The 27064-nt window shown below is 37.2% G+C and overlaps 1 protein-coding gene across 2 annotated transcripts in view; it reads left to right on the top strand.

The window, feature by feature from the left end:
- The window catches only part of LOC149229887 (FAD/NAD(P)-binding oxidoreductase family protein), a 158991-nt gene extending 138299 nt beyond the window's left edge, over positions 1–20692 (top strand). For both annotated transcript variants that reach the window (XM_089378771.1, XM_089378770.1), the window contains one exon: positions 20402–20692. In XM_089378771.1, coding sequence (XP_089234897.1) covers positions 20402–20563 — 162 coding nt within the window. In that variant the 3' untranslated portion in view covers positions 20564–20692. The remainder of the gene's footprint in view (positions 1–20401) is intronic.
- Positions 20693–27064: the final 6372 nt, after the last annotated feature.

Raw genomic sequence — 27064 nt, 5'->3', positions numbered from 1 at the left:
ATTGATAGCTAGCGTTGTTGTGACATTGAAATATCTCTACTTGTCATTGCTATCCCATTGCTAAACAAGTGGATAATTGATTATATTGCTTCTTGTGGATTTACTAACTTATTGTTTCTTAGCTTCACATCCTCAATTTATAATCTTGTTAATCCAAGTCACTCTTAAAGTGCTTGTGTAATCATAATTATGATAAGGGAAATCTTGAAGTAATCTAATTGTGTTCATAAGGAATTCAATATTTCTCTTTGTATCTATGTTAGGCCCCTATACTACTAGGGTAACCCCTTATTGATATTAGTACAACCCCCTTATTATATTGATGTACCCATGTAGTGCCCATATTGTTACTATTTGTGCCCCATAGAAGCCCACTATTGTTATTATTGTGCCCTTACATTATTATTGTTATGTCGGCTCTGATTATATTATGACCCCTTAGACTCCTATATATAGAAAGGAGGTTTTTTCATTTGTATCATCGAAGAATCATTCATTTGTGTAATGTAAAGGAGGTTGCCCCCTCGAAGAGGCTGAATTCTAAGGCGTTGATCTATCTTTTCTATCTTTTTGTGAGCTGGTTTCATAACATTTGGTATCAGAGCTTTGAATTCCAGGGTTTCGTTGTTCCAAACAGGTCATCATGGCATTTGCGCTATAACTTTTTTTCTGCGACATTTCGGATGCTAAAAAATAAACCCATTTGGACCAAAATCGTTCTGAACCGCAGGTCCAAATTTAAGAGCTTTTAGCGCTATATTTGCGGAGATATGTGTTGTCGCGCAGATTGACACGACAATGCTCAGACCGGGGGCTGTCACTCTGATCCCCGATCTCTCCGTTTAAGCCTGTCTCCCGCGGCTAAGGGGGGTAGACCCTACGAGGTGAAGGAGACCAACTGTCGACCAGTTGGTTTGGGAGACACGAAGCACTAAAATGAATTTATTAATTTAGCGGACCAGTGCCTTGTGGAGTTAATGTTTAATCGATTAAGTATCAGATACTGCAGCAATATAAACCATGAAGAGCAACCATTTATCATGAAAAGCTTAACTTTTTGCCAGATACAAGATAACCATAAAGGCTCAATAGCTCAGCAACTTAAAAGAGTAAAATGCTTTAAACAACCACCAGAGATCACATATATGCAGTCAATCTTTAAATGAACATTTAAACATGATAAAAATTAACTCCCACGCCAAAATATTTTTTTTAGCCTTAGCAAAGATAATAAAGCATGATAAACCCCTGAGCTAATCTGCCAAAAATTTCCACAATATATATATATATATATATATTTTATGTTTTTTCAGACAAAAATAAAATTTTAAAACTAAAAAAATCTAAACAAAATTTAAAACTTAAAATCTAAATCTAAAGCTAAGACCCTAAAAAGCCCTTTTTTTATGAATTTTTATTTTTAAACTTAAAACAAATCCTAAAAATTGAAAAATCTAAATTAAATTTAATCTAAAACTTAACTATAAAAAATTAAAACTAAGTCTAAAGCCTAAAGAAATTTTATAAATGAATCTTTTTTATTTTTATTTTTCATATTTTCAAAACAAAACTTTATATTAAAATCTAATTATGAACTAAACTATAGTCTAAACTAAAATCAAAATCTAATTTAAAAATCTCAAACCTAACTTAAAGAACATAAAAAATCAAAATCTAAAAAAAATCTAAAAGCCGATCGAATTAAACAAAACAAATCAACAAAAGAACCTACGCTAATCCTAACCATCCGAAACCTAAACTAAGCTAAAACCTAACATAAAACATATGACAATAAATTTAAAACAAACAACTAATATCTGAGCGAACGATGGAATATAACGTGACCAGGCTCAGGCACAAAAAATGAACGCGTACCCAAACAATCTGCAACGATAGCACAGTCGACGGCGGCTTGAGGCTTACCTGAGAACTTTCGACTGATCCTGGCGAGGAAAGGCTCACGTTAAATGCTGCGTCTCGATTGAGACCCTTTGCATAAACGGATTTTATTACCTGAGCAATTCTGTGTTGAATGATTTCGATTTGGATCAGATTTGCTGCCTGATCGAAATGATGGATCACGTTGAAGGCTGCCCAACACTGCGTCTCTTACCTGACGTTTTCATACATTACACCTGCGTACATATTCATGCCACTGTTTGACGCGTGAAGCCTTCAGCGACCGGATGGTGATGATAAACGCGCGGGTATTTTTTTTTTTTTTAGTTTTGAGACTGTCGTATGCTATCCAAAACGGAATGAAAGCGGGTCAATTTTGAGAAACGAGGTCACCAAAGTCGCTGTCCAGGTGAACGATAGGCCCTGCACCTATTATATGGAAACTGAAAGTGCCGGGATCTTACAAAAATATTTCATAACAGCATTTGGAGTGTGGAGGCGTGCGGCTAAGTCTTTGAAAGCCTGTGATGTGCTCAGATATGTCGGGTTTTTCGACAAATGAGGAGCTCAAAAATTCTCAATCTCTCCTGCTCCAGAAACCCTGAAGAATTTCTCAAAACCCTGTACCTGCAAATACAAGAAAACAAAACCCTAATGAAACCTGTGTATAAAGCAAAATTTGAACCCTCAGATCAGCTGAGTAATTTACAGATTTTGGCCCCTTAACAGCCAGATTTAGCAATAAGAGCAGAAGTATTTTCAGAATTTAATTTAAATATAAAATGCTTCAGAAAACCCTGCATGCATTCATAAAAAAATATTTCGAATGATAAGCCCGGGATCAAGAACTGGCTAGGCTCTTTCAGAAAACACAACCCGGGAGTTGGCTGGTTCAGCCGAGAACTTCCCCTAACGCCCGGTAATTTGAAAAAAGGATTTCCTGCACAGCTTAAAATCAACCATCAATGTAGAAGGAGAAAACAATAGTGAAACCCCGATCAAATGGAGATACCTGCCAATATATTTCAGAATCTAAACTATCATTCAAACCCCAAAGATCAGACAAGATACCTGTGCCTAGATCAATCTTCATTAAGCTATCATCAATGGCTCAAAATGAAACTATGCAGAAAAAATAGAACAATCTTACAACATTTTCAGAAGAGTAACACCAGCAAGATTTTTAACCCCAAAGTCTTCTTTATTGCACAAAAAAAATGAACTACAAGAGAGCTTCTTCAGCACAAGACTCAAAGATCCTATCTGATTTCAAATGACCCCTAGCACCCTACTTAAAGGAAATGATCCCAACGGCTAGTTCGAGTGATCCATGTCGAAATGATCTCGACCGTCGATGAGGATCAAGACATCTCTTAATCTCATCTGTTGAATTTGTTAATTTATTAAAAAAAAATGATATTTTGCATGCATTCACTCAAAATATTATTATTTTATTATTTTAGGGTTTTTGCTTTATTTTATAATTTATAATTTTTCAATTATTTATTTTTTTATTTTTATTTTTTATTTTTTAATTTTTTAATTCATTTTAAAATGGATCCTCGAACTTAGCATTTGGAAAAATCACTTAGGACCTAGGACTTAGGACTCATGAGGGGATTTAAAAAATTTTCCAACCCTCAAGACACTTTACATCATGACTTTTACAATTTACATCTTAAGGGGGGAAAACCCCTTTAGCATAGACCCTCATAAACCACCCAGTTCTGCGACACAACTATAATCTAGCAGATTAACGCACTAGGATTCTCCTAAAATTCTAATGACAAAATCCATCTCGGCTTTGGGGCAGTGTTGCACGAAGCGCCCCCCCCCCCGGTTCCAAGCCCCGAAGCGCGTCCCGTACGGAAGCGCCTAGGAAGCTTGGCCGGAAGCGCGCTTCCGAAATTTTTAGACGCTTCCTGGAAATTTGGAAGTGCTGGCGCTTCCGAAGCGCCGAAGCGCGCTTCGTACGGCGCTTCCCAGACGCTTCCCAGACGCTTCCGTACGCTTCCAGAAAAGCTTCCGGAAAAGCATTTAGAAAATCGTTTTTTTTTTCAATTTTTTTTTAAATTTTAGGTGAGTTTGCTTGTTGGGGGTGGGTCCACCTTGGGTTAGGGTGACAAATGAAAGCAAAAAAAAATATAAATATAGCAGATGCTCCCTCATGGTAATGTTAAATTCTTAAAGTAAAAGTGACATTCTCCTTTATTTTTCATTTTCATCCTTTTACTTAAATTTTTAACATTACCATGAAATGACTCAGAATGTTTGAGAGTGGTTCCAGCCTCATTGGACTTCATATGGAGAAAATAGAATTTCATATCCTATTCAAAATTCAGCAGACTTAACAGTTTTCAGGTATTCAGGATCAATGGGATTGTGGCATTTCATTAGATTATATCAAGTATGAAGGTATGCGATTAGCATTTAATCAAGAGCACCAAGCCCTATATGTACCCTGGTGTTGGTGGTGTTAATTGTTGAACTCCTTTGTCACGCGGCACGCCCTTAGCAAAAAATTACCTTTCAATCAAGTCAAAATCATCGATCAAACATGTTAAGCTTTTTCTACCATATTTTAAGTCTTGAATTAGGTAGTTTGATCAAAATTGGGCAATGTTGACTAATATCCCTAGACAATCGAGGTAGAGGCAAAAGCTAGACAAGAGGAGAAGAATCTAGATTCTAGATCATTAATGTACAATGGATGTTATATCTATCTTGATTTATGCAAAAATATGCATGTTTTCATGTCTTCTACAATTAATTTGGTATTTGGGATGTTTGTTTTGAGTATAAATGCAAAAAAATATATATATATATATATATATATATATATATATATATATATATATATATATAGCAGACGCTTCCGCGGACGCTTCGCTTCCTAGATTTTTGGAAAATGACGCTTCGGCGTCCCCGCTTCCAAAAAACGCTTCCGCTTCGCTCCCGCTTCGTGCAACATTGCTTTGGGGTCAGGCTGAAGGAAAACTCTGCCGATCATGGATCGGTGAGACGAAAAACCTTCCGGGACGTAGATTACCATTAGAAAGTTAGGTCCACCTAGGCAATTTACATACACGACTCATATCTGCTAAGATTATTTACAATTCATACATGCAGATTGGGTTTACAATTAAAATGATCAAGCTACTGATGACTGCAGGATGGCACGGACACGTCGATCAGGTGCTACCCCTTTTTGCAAAGAAAAAGGGGGTGTACTGCATGGGTAGTTGACTGGTAGTGGTCAACAATATGATTTGAGGAAGTTGGCATTTTTGTAGACTCCCAAATTACATTCCAAACAGGTGACCTGGGGAAAATAGTCATAACTTTTGTTTTGAGCATCAGATTGAAATTTCGTAAGAAGTTATAGAAAGATGACGGACTGTAGTTTCCTATATATATTTTTCAGATCCTAAGGTCGAAAGAGTGACACATGGCACTTTGTACAAATTCGCTCTTCTGAAAAGGTCTATAATCAGGCCATTTTGGGATATTGTGCATAACTTTGCCTTGGAGAATCTAAATTCGATCAAATTAGTGGCATTGGAAAGAGGGCATAGAGGGCTACTACAAGTCGCAATTTCAGAACTGGATGATCCGAAATTACAGAGATACATCAGAGGCAATATCAAGCTCCTACAAAGTGAAAAAAGGTGTATAGATTTTTTTAAATTTTTGCTTAAGCTTGGTTTGAAAAATTATTTTGAAGGAATTCAAAGGGCATAGTAGAGCATTATTATCGGTAACTGACGCCTCGAGGAAAGAAAATGCAAACACCTAGTAAGCAACCTAAAAGCTCTAGCATGACTTATGAAGAAGAGGAATAAATGCAACATGATATATCAAAATTACAAGACCAAGTGCAACAAATGTCACTCGCACAAAAAGTAACAGAATCTAAGATGGATGGTTTAAAGAAAGATGTAGAAGCTAAGATGAATGACGTGGAAGCTAAGATGGACGATTTGAAGACAGATTTGACAAATTTTCTACAAGAAATGCTTACTAATGGTAAAATGGTAGTAAAGGAAACTCATGATGAGAACAAAAGAAATGTTAATCATGATTTCATAGACTCTAATGTTGGATCAAAGACTCACCATATTCCAAAAATCGATATGAGGAAGTTTGATGGCAAGGATCCCGCAACATGGATATTACAGATGGAACAATTTTTTGATCTCAATAATGTGCAAAACACACAAAAGATACGTATTGCAACTTTATATTTGGAACCAAATCAGTTTGTATGGTATCAATGGCTTTGCTCTCGTAAACAAATTATCACTTCGGCAATTTTTACGGAAGAATTGACAGCACATTATGAGGATACAAAAAGCAGCACTTTTTTTAGCCAATTGATAAGTCTCAAACAAAAGGGTTCAATAATGGAGCACATTGAGGAATTCCAAAAATTGAACATAAGGGTAAAAAATATTCCAGAGGAGCATAGGATTGATGTGTTCATAGGGACTTTAAAGAATAATATCCAACATGATGTTCTCCTTTGGGAACCTGATTCATTAGAGAAGGCATTCAGGTTAGCAAGAAAAATGGAAAGCAAAATTATGACAACCAGGAAGCATACCACTTACAACTATAAAGATGTAAGTGTTGTTGCCCCCAGTCTTCCACAACCTATAAGGTTGACACCACAACAATTGGAAGAAAAAAGAGCAAAAGGGCTTTGTTACAGTTGTGATAACAAATACACTAAAGGTCATAAGTGTGCTGAGAAGAAATTATTCTACATAGGTTGTGAAGAGGAAGAAGAAAATGAGCAAGAAAGGTCAAAAGAAGAGGATATACTCTAGGAACAAAGCCTAGATAAAGACGAAATGAATCCGACCATATCTTGTAATGCATTGGCTGGAATTACCACTCCTCAAACCATCAAGATAGAAGGACAAATCAAGAAGAAAAAGGTAATAGTGTTGATTGATTCAGGAAGTACCCACAATTTTATTCATTGTAAGATAGCAAAAGAATTGAATTGCTTCTTATATCCAGCACTAGAGTGTCAAGTGATGGTTGCAAATGGAGGAATGATAAATTGCTCTGGAAAGTGTCATAATATCAATCCATCCATGGGAGAATATGTATTGAATAGCCCAATGCTTTCCATTCCAATGGGAGGTGCTGATGTTGTACTAGGAGTCCAATGGCTACAATCCTTGGGTACAATAGTTTTTAATTTTCAAGAAATTTTCTTGAAATTTTCTGCAGAAGGAAAGGAAGTTGAATTAAGGGGTATTGCAGGGAAACCGGGAAAGATAACCAGCTCTAACGGTATGACAAAGCTTTTAAAAAAGGAACAAAGAGGTGTAATTGCACAATTATGTTCGCTAGATGTTTCCACATCGAAATCATCTATTTCTCCAGGTCTCCAAAAAGTCTTGGACAATCATTCCAAGGTATTTGAGACTCCTAAAGGTCTCCCACCTATTCGTGATCATGATCATGCTATTAATCTAATTCCAAGAAGTGTTCCTCCAAACATCAGGCCGTACAAATATCCCTATGCCCAAAAGAGTGAAATTGAACGTATGGTTGCAGAAATGCTAGAGGCTGGTATAATTCAACCTAGTCAAAGTTCTTTCTCTGCTCCAGTAGTATTGGTGCACAAGAAGGATAGATCATGGCGCATGTGTCCGAATTATAGGGAGCTCAACAAGCTCACTATTAAAGATAAGTTTCCCATTCCTGTTATTGATGAATTACTGGATGAATTGCATGGATCAATTTACTTCACCAAGTTGGATCTTCGTTCAGGATATCATCAAATCAGAATGAAGACTAAAGACATTCTGAAAACAACATTTAGAACTCATGAGGGTCATTATGAATTTTTGGTCATGCCTTTTGGCCTTACCAATGCACCTTCTACATTTCAAGGTTTGATGAATTCCATTTTCAAACCCTTCCTTAGAAAATTTGTGTTAGTATTTTTTAATGATATATTAATCTACAACAAGTCTTGGAAGGATCATGTTGAACATGTTGACAGGGTGCTACAAATATTGGAGGAGAAACAATTATATGCAAAAAGATCCAAATGTTTCTTTGGAGTACAAGAGGTGGAATATCTGGGTCATATTTTATCTCATGAAGGAGTTAAGGTAGACCCTAGCAAAATTAAAACCATTAAGGAATGGAAAATCCACACATCCATAAAGCATCTGCGAGGATTTCTCGGGTTGACAAGGTATTATCGCAAGTTTGTTAAGAATTATGGGAGAATAGCAGCACCTCTAACAACATTATTGAAGAAAGATGCATTTTCATGGACTCTAGAAGCAACAAAGGCCTTCGAACATCTTAAAGAGGCAATGTGCCAAGCACTAGTCTTAGCTACACCGGACTTCACAAAAACTTTTATTGTGAAATGTGATGCTTCAAGAAATGGAATTGGTGCTGTTTTAATGCAAGATGAAAGACCCATTGCTTTTGAAAGTCATCCAATCAAGGGAAAGTTTTTACACAAAGCTATTTATGAGAAGGAAATGTTGGCAATACTACATGCACTTAAGAAATGGCGACCCTACCTAATGGGAAGACACTTCAAGGTAAAAATAGATCATGATAGCCTTAAATACTTTTTAGAACAAAGATTATCCTCTGAAGAGCAACAAAAGTGGGTCACAAAGATGTTGGGTTATGACTTTGAAATCATCTACAAAAAAGGGAAGCAAAATGTGGTGGCAGATGCACTCTCAAAAAAGGATGAGGATGTGGAAGCATTGTTTTGTGCTATTTCTATTATCCAACCAGATTGGATAAACGAAGCAAGGGATGAATGGAAGAAGGACGAAGAAGTATGGCCACTTATTCAAAAGTTGCAAAAGATCTCAATTCAAACAATATTGCAGAAATTGAAGAGGAAGGAAAAATCATATTGGAACCTGGAGCTATCACAGAAACAAGAACCCGACAGCTACGAAATCGATCAATTTTAGAGTATCTCATCAATTGGAAGAACTTACCCACTGAAGATTCCACATGGGAGGACAAGAATTTTATACAGAAGCATCAAGAACTACTCAAGCATTGAGGACAACACTTTTTGAAGGAGAGGGGCATGTTCCCCCTTATTATATTGATGTACCCATGTAGTGCCCATATTGTTACTATTGTGCCCCATAGAAGCACACTATTGTTATTATTGTGCCCTTACATTATTATTGTTATGTCGGCTCTAATTATCAATGTTCTGCCAATCAAATCGCGATAAATATACGAAAAAATTGCCGGTATTTTTTTGCCGATTTTTACTGAAAAAATCGCGATAAAAACGAAAAAAGCACGATTTTTTAAGAAAAAATCTCCGGGGGCCACGACAACATAGTTTTATAACGTTTTTTTGAGTTTTTTCATGCAATTTCTTTTGAAAGAAACAAATAATTTTTGAGTGGGGCAGCTTAATGATCAAGTCTAGGCCCTAGTATGGATATGCTATTCATGGTAATGTTAAATTCTTAAAGTAAAAGTGACATTCTCCTTAATCTTCATTTTCATCCTTTTACTTAAATTTTTAACATTACCATGAAATGACTCAGGATGTTTGAGAGTGGTTCCAGCCTCATTGGATTTCATATAGAGAAAGTATAATTTTAGATTCCATTTAAAATCCAACAGACTTATCAGTTTTTCAGGATTTTAGGATTGGGAGATTGTAATGTTTCCAGGTGACACCACCTGCTCGGGCTACCCCTGCCACCAGTAGAGGACGTGGTCTACCTCCTATATCTCTTACTTCTAGTTCTTCAACTTCTAGAGCACATTAGATTCCACTGCCATCTCCACTAGCACAGACACCAGCATCTACATCTAGAGGGAAAGGGAAAGCTGTGGCATTTTCTCGCAAGAGGGGCAGAGAAAATCAATAGGATTAGACTTTCATTTTACTGTATATGACATTATGACATGATGAGATACATTATCATATTTTTTGTTGATATTTTGAGGTTGAGTTGGGACTCAGGAGTCAGGACTTACTATTCAGGACATGATTCAATGTTATGTGTGATTTTAGCGCTAGAAATGATATTAAACATCTTATATATTAGTTTTTTAATCATATTTATGTGTCAATGTATTTATTTTATGTTGTAGATGGTTTAGATATTAAAAAAAATGAAAAAAAATGAAAAAAAATGAAAAAAAAATGAATATTTTTGTACCAAGCGATTTTTTCCCGATTTTTTCCCCATAAATCCGATTTTTTCCGATTTGTTCCCCTCACCGATTTAATCCCGATCACAATTTTCACAACATTGCTAATTATATTATGACCCCTTAGACTCCTATATATAGAAAGGAGGTCTTTTCATTTGTATCATCGAAGAATCATTCATTTGTGTAATGTAAAGGAGGTTGCCCCCTCGAAGAGGCTGAATTCTAAGGCGTTGATCTATCTTTTCTATCTTTTTGTGAGCTGGTTTCATAACAATCTAATTGGCACATTGGTATCATATTGTTAATCTCAAAGAGTTGCTAATTATGTCTAATGTTTATCATTATCTAATTGGCATTCTAGCATTGTTGAAAGAAGCATTGAATTTGCCTATTTATGGTCATTTCATGAGCAACTGTCTATTAGTAATCTTGGCTACATTTTCCGGTGCCATCTATCTGGTTCATTGAGCACTTTCTCTTGGTGAATATTATCAATATACATAGTTGAGTACTTCATTGTTATAAATTGAATATCATTGTAATTTGTCTCTAAGTACTTAAAACATTTTAATAACTTCACCTTAAGAGTAATCACTCATATTTTGCACTTGCATTCTAGGATTAGCCTTGCACTAATTAATTTACCTCCAAGCATAAGCTTGGTTGATAGAAAGATAGGACCACCTTTCTCACCCAGCTTGCAAAGCCTAGACCCTCTTTTGTGGTTAACACAATGACCTTGCAGTCGTCAGAGCCACAGTCTTTGCAACACCGGAGGCATCGAGTGGTTAGAACTCCAGGGGAGGTATCGTTAATATAGCCTTTGCTATCTTCCCCTGGGTTTCTCTCTCACAACCTACACTAGAGACTAGCTTCAAAATAGTTGAGAGGAAGGATTCATTTAGATAGGCATATAATTTAAAATAAACCAAGATCTTGCATTTCACTTAGATTTTAGGTGTCGCATTTCATATAGGATAGTGAAGCATCCTAAAGCAACAATTATTCATCTGGTGGCTTGGTAGATAATTCACGTAAAGCAAGTATTTTGACTCCATTTAAGGCATTGGTCTTTCAAGGTAATCTAATCAAATCTCTAAACTTGCTAAATTAACCAAGTTGCTAGGCCATTCAATTGTGTCCCTCGAACTTGTCAGTCCTTGACGGGTCTAGCATCGTCACATTTCATAGGGATTACCCCCCATAGCCTGCTGTAGGGAGATAGCTAGAACAAAGAGGGTAGGAATCAGAGTGACAACCCCCACCCTAAGTGTTATTGCATCCTGCTTGTACAATTTGGGCTACAACATGGCCTAGAAAGTACCCTCAACTTCAGCCCTGCAAAATGCCACCAATCCTCAAACACTATAAGGGAAAATACTTTTGCAAATACCTGGACTCCCTAACGAACTGAAGCTGTCCCAAATAGCCAATTCAGACTACCTTCTGCGCGAAACACACAGAGCTGGAAAGAACTCTTGTAATATGCTCAAGGGAAGCCCTGAATTAGACTCCCAAATTTCCTCACTAGGGAGACACTCGAAGTTCTCTGAAATGAGGGTGGAATTCTGCCTAAAATTCTTGTGCTAAACAACACTTCTCTTCTTGTGCTCAACAAATCCAAGAGAGTTCGATTTCTGAAATAGAATAGGCAAAAGATGCCAAAAGGAAGGCCTCCTGATATTTATAAATGTTGATACTCTCTCCCTTGGTGGGCCCCAATCTCCACTAGCTCGCACCTCCTTTTTGTTTCTCCTCCCTCCTCTAGTGAAAATTCCTCATGTGGTTTGAACTCCCTCCTTGTGCCCCCCACATTCGACTAGCAAAATAATTTTCTGCTTCTTTCTAATGTGCATGGCCTCTTTAGCCTCCAAAACTCGAGTGGGGGTCTACTTAAGCCACTTTCCTAAGTCTCCAAACATCAAAATCTTCTCCTAATGTCAAAATTTCAAAAATGGGAATATGTTTAGCAAAAATTATTTAGTGGGGATATCACAGTCCTCCCCACCCAAGGTTTGCTTGTCCTCAAGCAACTGCAATGCCAAGTGCTGTAACACCTGTTCACCCTTCCATGTGGCATCCTCCTCTGGTAAGTCCTTCCATCTGAAGAGGAACTCTCTAATGACTCTTTTTTTAAGCTTCCTCTCTCTCACCTCCAAGATAGCCACTAGAACCAAAACTAGGTGATCCTCATCATCCAAAGGTGGTAACTTTGTGGTAGCTGTAACCTGTTGTCCCATGGTCTTTTTCAGGCAAGACACATGGAACACATTGTTCACCTTGCTCCCTGGTGGAAGCTCCAACTCATTCACTACCTCCTCTACATATCTGATCACCCTGTCCGAGCCATACAACCAGGGCTTAAGCTTCTCGACCCCTTTCTTCTTTAGCGCAGATTGCCTATACAATTGGAGGCATGAAAAGACCAAGACCCCAACCTCGAAATGTCTCTCAAATTTGTGTCGATATGCATACATCTTCTATTGGTTCTGAGCAGTTTGTAAGTTATCCTTGAGAGCCCTAAGGACCTCTTGGATCTCTTGTAACCAATCTTTGGCACCAGGGGCCCGATTGTCTCCAAAGACCATGTCAGCAAAAGACAAAGCATCATAACCATAGGGAGCACTGAAATGTGACATACAAATGGACATATGGTAGGTGATGTTATAGAGTACTCCCCGAGATGCAACTTCACCCACATGCGCTGCTGGCCCGTCACATAGTTCCTCAAGTAGCTTTCCAACTGCTTGTTCTCTATCTTTGTCCGATTGTCGGTTTGATGATGGTAACTAGTGCTGTATGTGAGCTCGGTCCCCACCAATCAAAAAGGCTCCCGCCAGAAGCCTCCCACGAATTTGCTATCCCTGTCACTGATGAGGGTCTTAGGGAGACCATGCAACTTGAACACCTCCCTGAAGAATAACTTAGCCACATATGAAGTCGAATATATGGTTGTGTTGTCACTCAAATTGTACACTAGATTGTGACAATGCTTAGGGTAGGGGCTGTCGCTTTGATGCCTACCCTCTCCGTATCAGGGGTAGTCCCTATAGCATATTGCAGGATTTCTTCCCAGGTTTGCGTGTTTCGCGCAAAAGGTAGTTTGAATTGGCTATTTGGAACAACTTCAGTTGGTTAGAGATTCTGGGTATTTGTAGGAGTATTTTCCCTTGTAGTGGCTGAGGATTGGTGGAATTTTGCAGGGCTTAAGTTGAGGGTACTTTTTGGGCCATGTTGTAGCCCAAATTGTATAGGCAAGATGCAACAACGCTCAGGGCGGGGGCTGTCACTTTGATCCCCACCCTCTTCATTCTAGCTATCTCCCTACAATAGGCTATGGGGGATAGTCCCTATGAAATGTGAAGATGCAAGACCTATCGGGAACCGACAAGTCTAGGAGACACGATTGATGGCCCAACAACTTGGTTAATTTAGCAAGTTTAGAGATTTGATTAGATTACCTTGAGATTTGATTATATTTCTTGATCACTTCGGATCAGGGGTAGTCCCTATGGATAAGATGATGGACAACCTATTGGGAGCCAATAAGTTAAGGAGACACAACTAAATGGCCTAGCAACTTGGATGGAATTAAGAAGCTAGCATGATTATGAAGCACACTTTGATTATGTAATGAACAAAGTTCGTATACTCAGAGGAATGCTCTAATACCAATGTAACGAACAAGGTTCGTTCTTCTCAATAATCTTCAGAATACTTCGATGACAAATACATCCATTGTAGGACAAGTAATTGTATATTGAATATTATGTAAAAGAATTGATGAGATGTTGAGATTACAACAGAGGGTCCTGTATATATACCTAGGCAGGTACCCTTTCACAATGGGCCATGTCTTTAGAGACATGCCTCTTTATTAACTAATTTTAGCTAATTAATCACTAATGATGATTATTATTGTTTACATTAATTTTATTATTTTTATACAAATTATATTCATAACGTTGTCTTCCTCTTCAAAAATCTTTGTCCTCAAAGCTTACTAATGAAAAAACTTGATCTCTTTTATTGTTTTGAATGTCTTCTCATCTCAGAACTGTTATATGATCCTTTGAGTGATAAATAAAATTGTCGGATTGAGAATAGATCTGATCATCCTATATTTATCTTCTGTTGAATTTTTCGATCATTGGAAATTTGTAATGAATTGTTATCATAGGACCGGATTTTGCAAACTTCAGTGTTCCTTGGAACATAAATCTGTTGTTCCTGTTCTGAATGGTTCACGATTAGAGACTTCAATACTTCTTCTTGAGTAAGTAGTTCTAACTTGTCATTTAGTGACTTCTTGTCACTTTTAAGCTTCTTTGTCTATGTAAGAAGGTTTTGGTTATGATTCCTTAAACGTAAAAGCTCTTCGCTTTCTAGATTCTTGACTTTATTCTTAATATCCTCGTTATCTTTTAAACTTTGGATTTGTTCTGATAAGCACTTCTTGAGTTCCTTATTTGTGGCCTTAGCTTTCTTGACCTATTCAAGTAGTTTTTCATTGTGATCTCCGAGGTGCGAAGTTTCTTTATCTTTACTGGAGATGATTTCTTCAAGCTCTTTCTGCTTTTTTGGTATAGTTTTTTGATTATCTTGAAACACCAATTCCGAAATATCTTTAAATTCTTTTGATGAAGGCTTTATTGGTTCTGAATTCATTGTCAGGTCCTGGAAGGTGATCATCTTCTTCTTATAAGGAAACATCAAAATCTTTTTTTCTAAGTTTAACATGAACATACCCAATTCCTTTAACCAAGGTTTCCCAAAATTATGTTAGTCTTTGGTTTAAACATAGTTACGACTCTAAATTGAGAGATGCATTCATAGTGGTTAATTATTACTTGTAAATCATTAATTTCATATTATTTTTTGCTAAAAATATTTTTTCTTTCTCCTATGCTTGACTCTGGAATTAATAGTTGATTCGCCAAATTAATATTGATGTAATTTTTCTCGTCACTTGTGCTGATAACAATATTAATTTCCTTCCCTTGGGTATTCCCTTTTAATTTAATTAATATACAGTGTGCAATTGGAAGACTTTTATAGGAATACTTTCTTTCCTTTGTCATTTTCAAATTTCTTTTATTTGGTGATTGTCTTTGCAATTTTTGAAAGCTCTAAATGTTCTTTTTATTTAATATTAATACTCCTTTGTTTATGTGGAAGTATTAAAATTGGGGAGTATCAAAACTTGAATAACACAAATACTTTTTTTTTTAAACTAATTTTTTTTTTTTTAATAATTAAATAAATTATATAACCGTAACTATATATATGATGGGTACTATAAAATATATAGTTGTTATATAACTATATTATATAACCCTATTATATAATGATATAAAACCATATATTATATAACTAAGGGATGCGGGGAAAGGTTGATTATGGGCGTGACATATGAGATGAGGAGAAAACAACAAAGGGTTTTTGACTGTTGGGACAAGAGAAGATAGTGGGAGATATGCACGATTTCGTTTTTTTGATTCAATCGCTGGTTTGAGTAGAGAGGATATCAAAATTTTCAGGCGATTGGGAAGACGTTAGGTGAAAATTTCAAGTAGATTGGGAGATGTCAGGTGACAGAGAAGGATTAACGCTGATGGGGATGGATGACCCAATAGGGGCCCAGGGATTGGCATTGACGGAGGAACCATGGATTGGCATCGATGAAGGCTCTGTTTCTGGAGTGGTCGACGGTGAAAGGGAGCGATGTATGGCATGGAATCGATGACAATTGATGGTTGTGTTTTTGTACTACGGTTAGAGTAGGGGTGCAAAATCGGGTAGTCGCGGTAGGATTTGTGTCAAGAGCAAGCTAGTGGTGGTCGTGGCCCTAGCTGGTGACTTGATGTGGTTTTGGCTGGCTATCGGAAAGCTGTGGCGTGCGGTGGTTGTCGAACCCTGCAATGACTGTTCAGCAGTAGGAGAATTAGGACCGATCGACGACTGGTTTGTTGGAGTCGTAGGTTTGTTTCACCACTTATTTTTTTATATGTATTTTATTTTAACTTCTTTTTTTCTTTTTCTTTTTCTTTTTTCAATATATTTGATTTTTTTTTTTAATATTTTTTTTTGTATTATTATTATTTTTTCTTAATCTCTTTTTTCTAGGTATAAGTTGATTTTTTATTTTTATTTTTTTTGTATTTCGGTATTTTTTTTTCACTTCTATTTTTTTTTTTAAACCTCTTTTTTTTATAATTTTATTTTCCATTTTTTTTTAATTAATTAATTTTTTCTCCCTTGACTATCCTTTTTCATTATTTTATTTTTCTATATTTTTTTCCTTAAGTGCCCTTACATTAAAAAAATAAAATTCAATTTTGAAATGCAATCCTTACATGATCACCCTAGTCACTAAAACAATTATTGATATATCATATAAACCCTAATTTCGGGACGAAGTTTTCTGAAGGAAGGGAGTATGTAATGACCCATTTTCGATTTATAGTCAAAAGAGTACTAGCATGTATACGATGTATGCATATGATATCTACATATGCATACATTGCATGCCTTGCACTGATATACTTATTAAATAATTATGAAAAATGTTTAAATAAATAATAAAGTGGTTGAGTACCTAAAATGATTAAGAAGGGAGATATTACCTAAAATTTGACACTCAAAATATACATAATAAATTTTTTACAAGTATAAGACTAATAAATAATATAAGTGTTGATCACCATAAGTTAATAATTATAAAATATTATAAATATTCACTTTATTTACATATTATAATTAAAATTTATAAAGTTAATTATGATAATTAACATCACAAACATATTAATATATATATATATATATATATATATATACCTATAATTAAAATTTAAAAGTAAAAGTTATCCATTAAACATTTCAAACATATTAATATCTACACCTATTAAATCTATTTACCTCACCTTCCAGCAACACGTAACCTTATGACTCTCTAAATCAAATCTGTCGAGAGCGGTGGAAGAAGGTGGCGACTGCCTAGGAAAGATACTTATACAAGTATGCAAAGAACTGGAGGGAAAAGAGGGGGAACGAAAGATTGAAATTCTGAACTGAAGATTGGAATTCGGAGCTGAAGGATTGGAATTCGGAGCTGAAGGATTGGAATTCAGAACTGGAGATTTGAGCAATTGTTCTTGAAGCTTTTGGGCACGAGGGCCAAAGTGCTTCAATTGCGAAGTATTTTGGAGTTGGGTACCAAGGATTGTGCCCAGTTTGGCAGGGAGCATTTGGTCATTTGGTAACAGGAGCAAATTGGAGCTACAACAATGCGGGATTGACTTCAAACTCAGAAGCCAGGTATGTATATGTGAATTCAATTGATAAATTTCGGTTAAAGTTGCCGCTCTGAAAATTTTGATTGTTAAATTTTTGGTTGTTAAATAATTGATTTTTATAAACCAATGTCTCACAAAAATGGTGCATATTTCTTAAAGGTCAGGCATACTTGTATTATCATTAGAATCCACATGGGTCGGCCTCGCACCAAATCAATTTAATACCAAATTTTATGGGTTATATATATCAACAATTTCAGGCCTAATTTATAAACAAGGACACAAGCAACAAATGTGAATATGTTTGGAGCTATTATAGAATTAATTTCTTCTTAAGCAGAAATAGGTTGAATATACGTTGGTCATAGAGCTTGGTTTATGTTCATTACAACTTGCAAGTATTGTCCCTTTATTGTAAGGAGGCAAAGATGGATAAAAATTTGAAGACCTCGGACAACAATCCATAGGAGGATGATTTGGAGGATGGTGTATTGATTTTAGAGAAATTAGAGACTGCTCTTATGGATGATGATGATTGTGTTGAGATGCCATCCCCATCCATTGCTATGGTCTCCATATTGAGGATTCCAACTACATCACTAGGGGCTTAATCTTTAGTTTTTTCTACATCTTCTTCTACACAATGTTGTCTTGATTCGACTCCACTAACACCATGTGGAGGCCCACACAACAATCATGGAGGTGGAAAGAGGACATAATAGCAGATAGAATCATGGATATTAGAATAATTGTTTCTCCTTTTTCATTACTTTATATGTCATAGATGATAGATTCATAGTATTGAGCAACTACCTTAGTTTATTGTTTTGAACCTTTCAATCTTCATACTTTGGTGTGTAGATGGCCTACTTTGTAAACATAAATATTTGGTTACATCATTGTTGACAGTTGGTAGATAAATTATTTCATTCCATATGTTAATGGTCTGGTTTCTATTATATGGCTCAAAAATTTGTATGTTTGTTTGCAATTACTAGAATCTTGATGGTTGATGCTCGAATGATTAATCACTAATGTAATATTGATGCCATTTCTATCTTCATAAATGTACAAATATGCATGTTTTCAGATGTTCTGCAACAAATTTGGCATTTTTCATGTTTTCTTGAATATATATATATATATATATATATATATTTTTTTTTTTTCTGATGTTCTATGGTGTAACAATTATTTATTCCAAAACTTCTTTTTGCTGCAATACTAGTTAAGCAATTGTAGATAGAACATAAACCAAATGCACAATTGAAGACAACCAAGAACAAGATAAGACAGAGAATCTAGGTCCAATGACCAGGGAAAAACCCACAAGGGGAAAACCCAACCAAATTCTTCTTCTATTAGATATGAATTGTTCAGCAGAGACACAAAGTATAATGAGAGATCAAGAAAATGAATAAGTTCACCCAAATCTGAAGATCATTGGTAATAGCAACTGATGCAAACACTGAATAAATGTTCAAGTTCTGCTCTTACTCTCCAAGTCTCTCTCTCTCTCATAATCTTCTTCAAATCTCTCCAACTCTCTCTCTCAAGTTCAAATTCTTCTTTCACAATGCACAAGAAGTGAGAATGAGATGATATGAGATACATATATATAGGAGGAACAACAAATTATGGTCATAAAGGAGCAATACACATGCCTTGAGGAGGAGTTACATATGCCATTTAGGGAGGTACACATGCCTTTGTAACTCATGCCATTAAGGAGGTACATATGCTTTAGTAACTTATGCCATAAAGGAGTTCAACACATGCATTAATAACTTATGCCATAAAGGAGAGAATGCAACATATGCATTAAAGAGTGCGTAAGAGGAATCTTTTATGACATCATTTAATGAGTGTGTAAGAGGAATATGCCATGCTTTTAATGAGTGCAAAAGAGAGACTGTAACGTATCCATTAAGTGAGAGAGAGTAATATATGCATTAATTGCGGGGAGTTACATATGACATGATTGAGAGACATGAATTTCCTTTTAATAATAATATAATAGTATCATTAAGGATAATAGTAATAGTAATAATATTGATGATTAAGTCGAGATTGAACTATTAGGGTTGATTAATGATAAGTGATTTTCCATGAACTATACTTGATTACCAATTGATGCAAGGTGATTTACTATCTTTGGAAAGTCATACTTGAGATGCTAGACATGACTTTCTATTTTTAGAAAGTCACTCCAAAATTGTCAGAAATGAGATTTTAGATCAGGAAATTCATCCCCGAGTTGCCAATTTTCAACAATATATATATATATATATATATATATATATATATATGTTCTCTGGATGCTGTGCTCCCAAAGTTTTTTCAAAAATGGTCTTGTTGATGCTTCCACTCTGCTTCATAATTTGGCAATGTAGGGAAAAGCAAAGACCACCTCTAATGTTGTTTATTTACTGTTCTTAAGTAACCAATTCAACTCTGTTCCAAATATTCTATACTGTATTTGCAAATTCATTGCAATTGATGTGTCTCACTTGAAGCAGTTGAATGCAGTATGCATAAACCACTAGAAGGGGTGAACTATGATAAATGTGCCTTTCTTGGATGGTTCACTAGTCAAATATGACTTTAGATACTGAAAATTTATCTATTCTTTCGATTGAGTTATGGAGTGGGATTTCCCTACACATAAGATAGAACTAAATTTCTTATATGAACTGAAGAATGTTTCCAACGGTTATGTGAGAATATGTTATCAGATCTGATCTTATCATTTGTCATATATTTCCATGTTTTTTGGAAAAACTAGAAGATATTGCAGCCATTGTATGCCATAGGCAATTGAACTCCCATTATTTGTGAACTATAAAGTTATGGGGTCGAGCTAAATGGTAGTATTGTTTTCTTTTATTCATTTTCTATATAATGGCTGGTTTTTATTTATGCTAATACTGTAGGGTCTGTAGATTTGATTATATTTATGTGCTCAGATTATAAACAAATTGAATTTGATTAGAGTTATGTGCTTTGATTATAAACAGATTGCAGATTATTGTGCAAGTGGTGGTTCAAATCCTGATGACTTTAGTATGGGCTTACACAAGGAGTTCACACCTATTGATGGGCATGACATTGGACAGTTTCCTGGCTCAGAATTACTAAAAGAACAAGATTCTGCATCTTCAGAACCTGCTTTTGTATAATTTTGTTGCAAAAGGCATGTTTCCCTCAACAATATTGAAAATCCAAATCTTTTTTCTTTTAGTGAATATTTGTCATTTTTCCTTTTCAATCTTTTGATTGTAATAAAATGGGAAGAACGTTTTTGTTAAGGACTTGTTGAAATGATTGCATTTATGTTTAATTACGTACACCAATTTGTATTATAGGCTCAACTCTTCTTTAGGATTTTGTTTTTTTGTTGTTTTTAATTGCCATTTCATTGTTGTGATGCAAATTGGTTGGAAGCAAGGCATAAGCTTCTATATTGGTAGATTGCCTTTAAGTTGGATATTTATCGTATGGATTGTTACCGCCTGAAAATGCAAGTCAAGTTTGCATGTTTGGAGCATTCTTTTCTCAACAGTTCAGCGATGAAGGGAAATTTGGCTCTTGATAATCAAATTCTTCTTTGTTCATTGAGTAGCACTGTGTAATACCCCCCTACTAATATTCTGATTCAACTTGCAAAATTTTCAAGTTTTCTTTCAGGTGTTTTGTCAAGCACTTTGCAAGAAATTATTTATTCAAACACTTTGCATGTGAATAATGAGAGGCAATGCACAATAAAGTTAAGAAACCTCTGCTAATCATGTTTTATGTAGCAAATCCACCAAATAGATACTAAATGCTCCGGCCAATTTTTATTAAACCAAATCAAGAGTTACATACAAAATTATAAATTTATGGAACCTGGAAGCTGCTTCAGCAATGACTCAATTTGCCTGCAGGAAATGGATGGAGAAATAAGCCGCTTACAAAGAATATGGCCTCCAATGCAATTACATCCTCCTCAATAAACTTGGCCCTCAAGGAAGAATGCGGCTGGCTCAGCAAGAGTAATGCATCCTCCTCAAAACAACTCGGCTCCCTTAGACTAAACTCGGCCTCCACAAATAGCTCACATACCCAAGAGAAATCGGGCTTCCACAACACTGTGATTTGGCTTCCCTAGTAATATGACCTGCCACAATAAAAATTCGGCCTCTGAAGGGAATTTAGCCCAGCAAGAGAAATGTAATATTCCTAGCGAATTTTTATAATAATTAACAAAGCAAACATAGACATAAATCATGAAAATCAAACACGAGTCAAACCATGAATTTTCACCAAAATCTGCATTGCTGAGCCATTTTATTATAATAAGAAGAGGGTACAATGAGGTCCTGGAAAGAGTGCACTTGGGATTGCTGAAGGCAAGCTAACTAAGCCCAAATGAACAATAAGAAATCCCTCTCAAATCTGATGCAGCTCTCTCCTGGCTCTGCACTGAAACTACTTAGAAAATATGCTGCTGGCTGCAAAGAACTGCTGCTAGGGCCTCTTCGGGTGCTCAGAAAATTCCAGGAAATTAACCCCGGGTTCTCCACCAATAACCCACAAAAACCCACGAAGGAATTGGCCAAATGTTGACCTTGGAATTTCGGCCCAATTTTCCCTTAGCTCCTCTGGCTGCTAGCTCGGTTGGGACCCCTATTTGATCCCTCAAATCTGCCCAAAAAATTCTGCCAAATTAATCTTGGCCTCTCCTCAATAAACCCAGAAAAACCCAAAAAAGGGTTTGTCCTAGTTTTGACGTTCCAAAATTGACCCTCAAATGCTTGGCCCTCCTTCACAAGTAGAAGATGTAACCTATAGAAAATGCTACATTCCTTGCTCGCCAAAATGCTGGAAAAGCCCCCACAACACTAACCCGAACTCCACCTCAAGTTTCAACCCCTAACTCCCTTCACTCCACAACCTCCAAGCGTGCCTCCTCCAAGAGCTGCGCAGTCCCTCTATTGTTGCTGCCAATTCTCTCCACAAACTTGCATTCCCCGCAGTTAGTACGAACCGATATAGGTAGGACTCCTTCCTTGGGTTGGTACTGGAAGTCCACCGAAGCAAGGGTTGAGATCTCCGCACCCAGACACTCGTGTGCTAAACAACACTGTAGACTTGGCTTTAGCTCAAGCATGCTATGTCAAGGACACAAATTTCTGAATAGATGAATGAATGATCAAAATGAGTGCCTCTTGCTATATTTATCAAAGAGCCTCCAAGATGCCCATGTGGGCCCAACTCGACTTTCCCCACCAATTTCGCTCCAATGAGATTGTCTTCCACATGTGGGCCATAATTTTCCATGGGGTGGCCCCCACGCTCCACTAGAGTTGCAATAATTCCCTTCCTTCCTAATGTTTGGGTCCCCACTTAATCCAAAAATTCATGTGGGACCTTTGAAATAAGACAAAATTGGGCAAGATTGATATTTCCCTTAGCAATATTGCCAAGTGGGAATTTCACAATCCTCCCTGCCAAAACGTTGCTTGTCCTCAAGCAACCACTGAACAATGCTCTCTCTAGTTGTTGCTCCCTATTGCCATTGAAAAAATGTGCGAGGGTCCCAGATGTGCCACTGATTCGTCCTTGACCTTTGCATTGTCCTGACATGAAAGAATCCCTCAATACTGGGATCCCAAGCCATCTTGTCCCACTTGAAGCTCCTCTCGCTCCACTCATTATTTTGCCGGGTATAAGTATCATAAGTTCCTTGTATATCATCAATGAGTAGGGGATCATGATAATGTGGCATTATGCCCAACTCCTCGTGTGAAGCTTCCCTACCACGTAGGCTATCCCATGCACTCCAGGAGTATACTCCCGAAGATACCACCCAATCCCTGCAGAGATAGCGTCTCGCGCACGTGAGCTTCTCCTGGCAACATCCTATTGGCCCACCTGCCATGCTAATGAAGTCTCCCGTGCTGTCAGGGAGTCATCAAAGCCCAATGGAAGATCTGAATGATCTTCCCCTGTAGAAATCATCTCATCCCCAAGGTTAGTTGTACTGCCAATTCCTATGATGCCCAGATCCCACGCTAGTCTAGAAAGGGTGCCACTATGTTGCCGCTGCGCAACTCCGATCATGACATTCTGCTCCTCATTCTCAAGTTCTATCCACCTCTCCTAGGACCTGATGGCAAAACATCTATGCAGTCCCAATGCATCTGGATGAAACACGTCCATGATGTCACCTCCTACCCATTCAACATTCACCCTGATCCGTAGCGATAACAAGGAAAACCAACCTTGCCATGCGATGAAGGCCTCAATGCTCCCCCACATGTCAAACCAAGGGTGAGATGGGTCATCCTCCATCCGGATCCCACTCACTGCGAAGCAGAGTGTCCAATTGACCAACCAAACCCCTGAATCCCATAGCTAGAACGACTGCGGCATACTCCCGACAGCTGATGGAACCAACCTGCACCACGTCTCAGGTTCCTGTGTGCAATCAATATATGAACTCCATACATCACGAACCAATATGGTGCGTGTTACACAACCTTGTGTCGACTATATCACACAGTGGGTTCTATCGTCTTGCCTCCTAAAAGTGCTCCCCAATGCTTCCCGAAGTCTAAACATCCACCTGTAAGCAAGGTCCACCAACCGTTGTAGATGCTCCAGAGACACCTCAGAATTCTCACCTAAAGGGGATCATGTATCACCTTGAGTGTGGGCTCAAGGGTGGTGCAAGTCTACTTGTGCAGGAGATCGGACTACCCCCAAGCCTGCATCCATCAACTTGCGTCATGACCATATGCCAAAATTGGAAGGCCTCTCTCCTAATGCATTGTGTCCCGTCCAACTGTCTCAAATGAACCTCATGGGTCCTGTTGCTCGTGATGAGAGCATCGAGGGATGATATCCAAGTCCCTTGTGTCAGTGTGCAATGTTGGAGAGTGATAAATGGAAGCTCACAGTTGGCCTTGTGATCAACTCGCTCTCTAAATCTGAGTGTGCCAAACCCAATGGTATGCTTGAGGCCCTTGTCAACATATCTATCTGGCGATAACACTGACAACTGGTGGTGCATCATCTCGCTCGGCTACACACAAGTACATAAGCCTACATTCCTCTACATAGCGCTGAACTCTGTGGCACAACTCCATGCACCCCTAGATACCAATGCTCAATGTCATGCCCCCATGTACCATAGGGAATCCCATATGTGCCCATGCAACCACCACGCTGCTAGTACACCTGCCAGAAAGTGATCTACACCTCATCATCTGCCTTGGTAATCCTGAGCAGCCTAACTCCACACCTGCTAGAGGGATATCTTTGCTGTGCTAATCCTCGGTGACTCCTGTTCCCAATACCTCAATGGGAGAACATGGTCTCCACACAATGCCTTGTCCGGTGGCCTAACCATGCCACCTCCTCCCACCAGCTCCTACTAATGAATGCTAATCATCTTGCAACCCCATGCATAACCAACATGCTAATACAATCCATGGAGCTTGCTCACAAACCGTCTGTCCACTAATGCCGACTGGAATTCCCTTAGGGAATGTATGTGTTCAGTCACGGGGTCGACTACCTCATCAATGCCAAAGACATCTCGCATGTCTGATATTAGATAACGAGCTCCACCTGGATCCCAATGCTGTTAGGTCCCTATAATATTTGTGTATTCCCTTATTATTATTGTCATTGTACCCCTTATTGTTATTGTTGTGCCCATGTTGTCTCCATATTGTTATTATTGTGCCCCATAGAAAGCCACTATTGTTATTGTTGTGCCCTTACATTATTATTGTTATGTCTGCTCTGATCATATTGTGACCCCTTAGACTCCTATATATAGAAAGGAGGTCTTGTCATTTGTATCATCCAAGAATTGTTCATTTGTGTAATGTAAAGGTGGTTGCCCCCTTGAAGAGGCTAAGTTTAAGTCGTTGATCTATTTCTTTTTTCTATTTTGTGAGTTGGTTGCATAACAATTGGTATCAGAGCTTTGGATTTAGGGTTTCGTTGCTTCAAACAGGTCATCGTGGCATTTTCGCTATAACGTTTTTTCTACGAAGCTTTAGAAGTTGAAATTAAAACCCATTTGAGACGAAATCATGATGAATCGTGTGACCGAATTTCAGATCTTGTCTCACTATATTTTCGGAGATATGAACTAAGGAAGTTAGGGTTTTTGTAGGCTCCTGAATTGGATCTCAAACAAGTCACCTTGGGAAAATCGTCATAACCTTCTCTCTAAGCATCTAATTCAAATTTTGTAATAAGTGACAGAAAGCAGATGGATTGTAGTTTGTTGGGTATCGTTTTCAGAACCTAAGGTCGAAACAGTGACACTAGCACATCGTACAAGTTCGCTCTACTGAACTAGTCTATAATTAGGTCATCACAGGAGATTGGGCATAACTCTTTCTTCGGGAATCCAATTGTGATCAGACTTGCGGGGTTGGAAAGAAGACTCAGAGGGCTATCACATGCTGAAATTTCAGAACTTGGATATCCGAAATTACAGAGTTACAGGCATTTCAAGATTGAGCTCATACAAAGCGGAAAAAAAGGTGTAGTTTTTTTTTTTTTTTAAATTTGCATAAGCCTTGTTTGAGGAAATAGTTTGAAGTGATTCGAAGAGCATTGTGAAGCATAGTTATCATTTATTGATGACCCAAAGAAAGAAAATGAAAACACCTAGTAAGAAACTTGAAATCTCTATTATGACACATGAAGAAGAGGAAAAAATGCAACATGATATATCAAAATTACGAGACCAAGTGCAACAAGTTTCGCTCTCACAAAAAGTAGCTGAAGTTAAGATGGATGGTTTAAAGAATGGAATGGAAGCTAAGATGGATGGTATAAAAACAAAACTTAAAGGCAACATGGAAGATTTGAAGATAGATTTGACAAAGTTGCTACAAGAAATGCTTACTAATGGAAAAAGGGTAGTAAAGGAAACTCGTGATGAGAACAAAAGAAATGTTAGCCATGATTTCATAGACTCTAACATTGGATTGAAGACCCACTATGTTCCAAAGATAGATATGAGGAAGTTTGATGACAAGCATCTCGTAACATGGATACTATAGATGGAGCAATATTTCAATCTCCATAATGTGCAAAGCACACAAAAGGTACGCATTGCAACTTTATATTTGGAATCTAATCAGTTTATATGGTATCGATGACTTTGCTCTCGTAAACAAATTGTCAGTTGGGAAATTTTTATGGAAGAAATGATAGTAGGATACAAAAAACAACACCTTTTTTAGCCAATTGATAAATCTCAAACAAAAGGGTTCAATGGTGGAGCACATTGAGGACTTCCAAAAATCGAATATAGGGGTAAAAGATATTCCAGAGGAGCATAGGATTGATATGTTCATAGGGACTTTAAAGGATAACATCCAACATGAGGTTTGCCTTTGAGAATCTAATTCATGGGAGAAGGCATTCAGGTTGGCAAGAAAAATCGAAAGAAAAATTATGGCAATAAGGAATCCTACCACTCACAACTATGAAGATGGAAGTGTTGTTGCCCCTAGCCTTCCACAACCTACAAAGTTGACACCACAACAATTGGAAGAAAAAATAGCAACAGGGCTTTGTTACAGTTGTGATAGCAAATACACTAAATGTCATAAGTGTACTGAGAATAAATTATTTTACATAGATTGTGAAGAGGAGGAAGAAAA

The sequence above is a fragment of the Pinus tabuliformis genome, chromosome J, assembly GCF_031772625.1.
Source record: "Pinus tabuliformis cultivar Carrire ecotype Pingquan chromosome J, CPIR1, whole genome shotgun sequence".
NCBI lineage: Eukaryota > Viridiplantae > Streptophyta > Pinopsida > Pinales > Pinaceae > Pinus > Pinus tabuliformis.
Note: the sequence above shows the minus strand (reverse complement) of the source record. Positions and strands in the feature narration are given on the sequence as shown.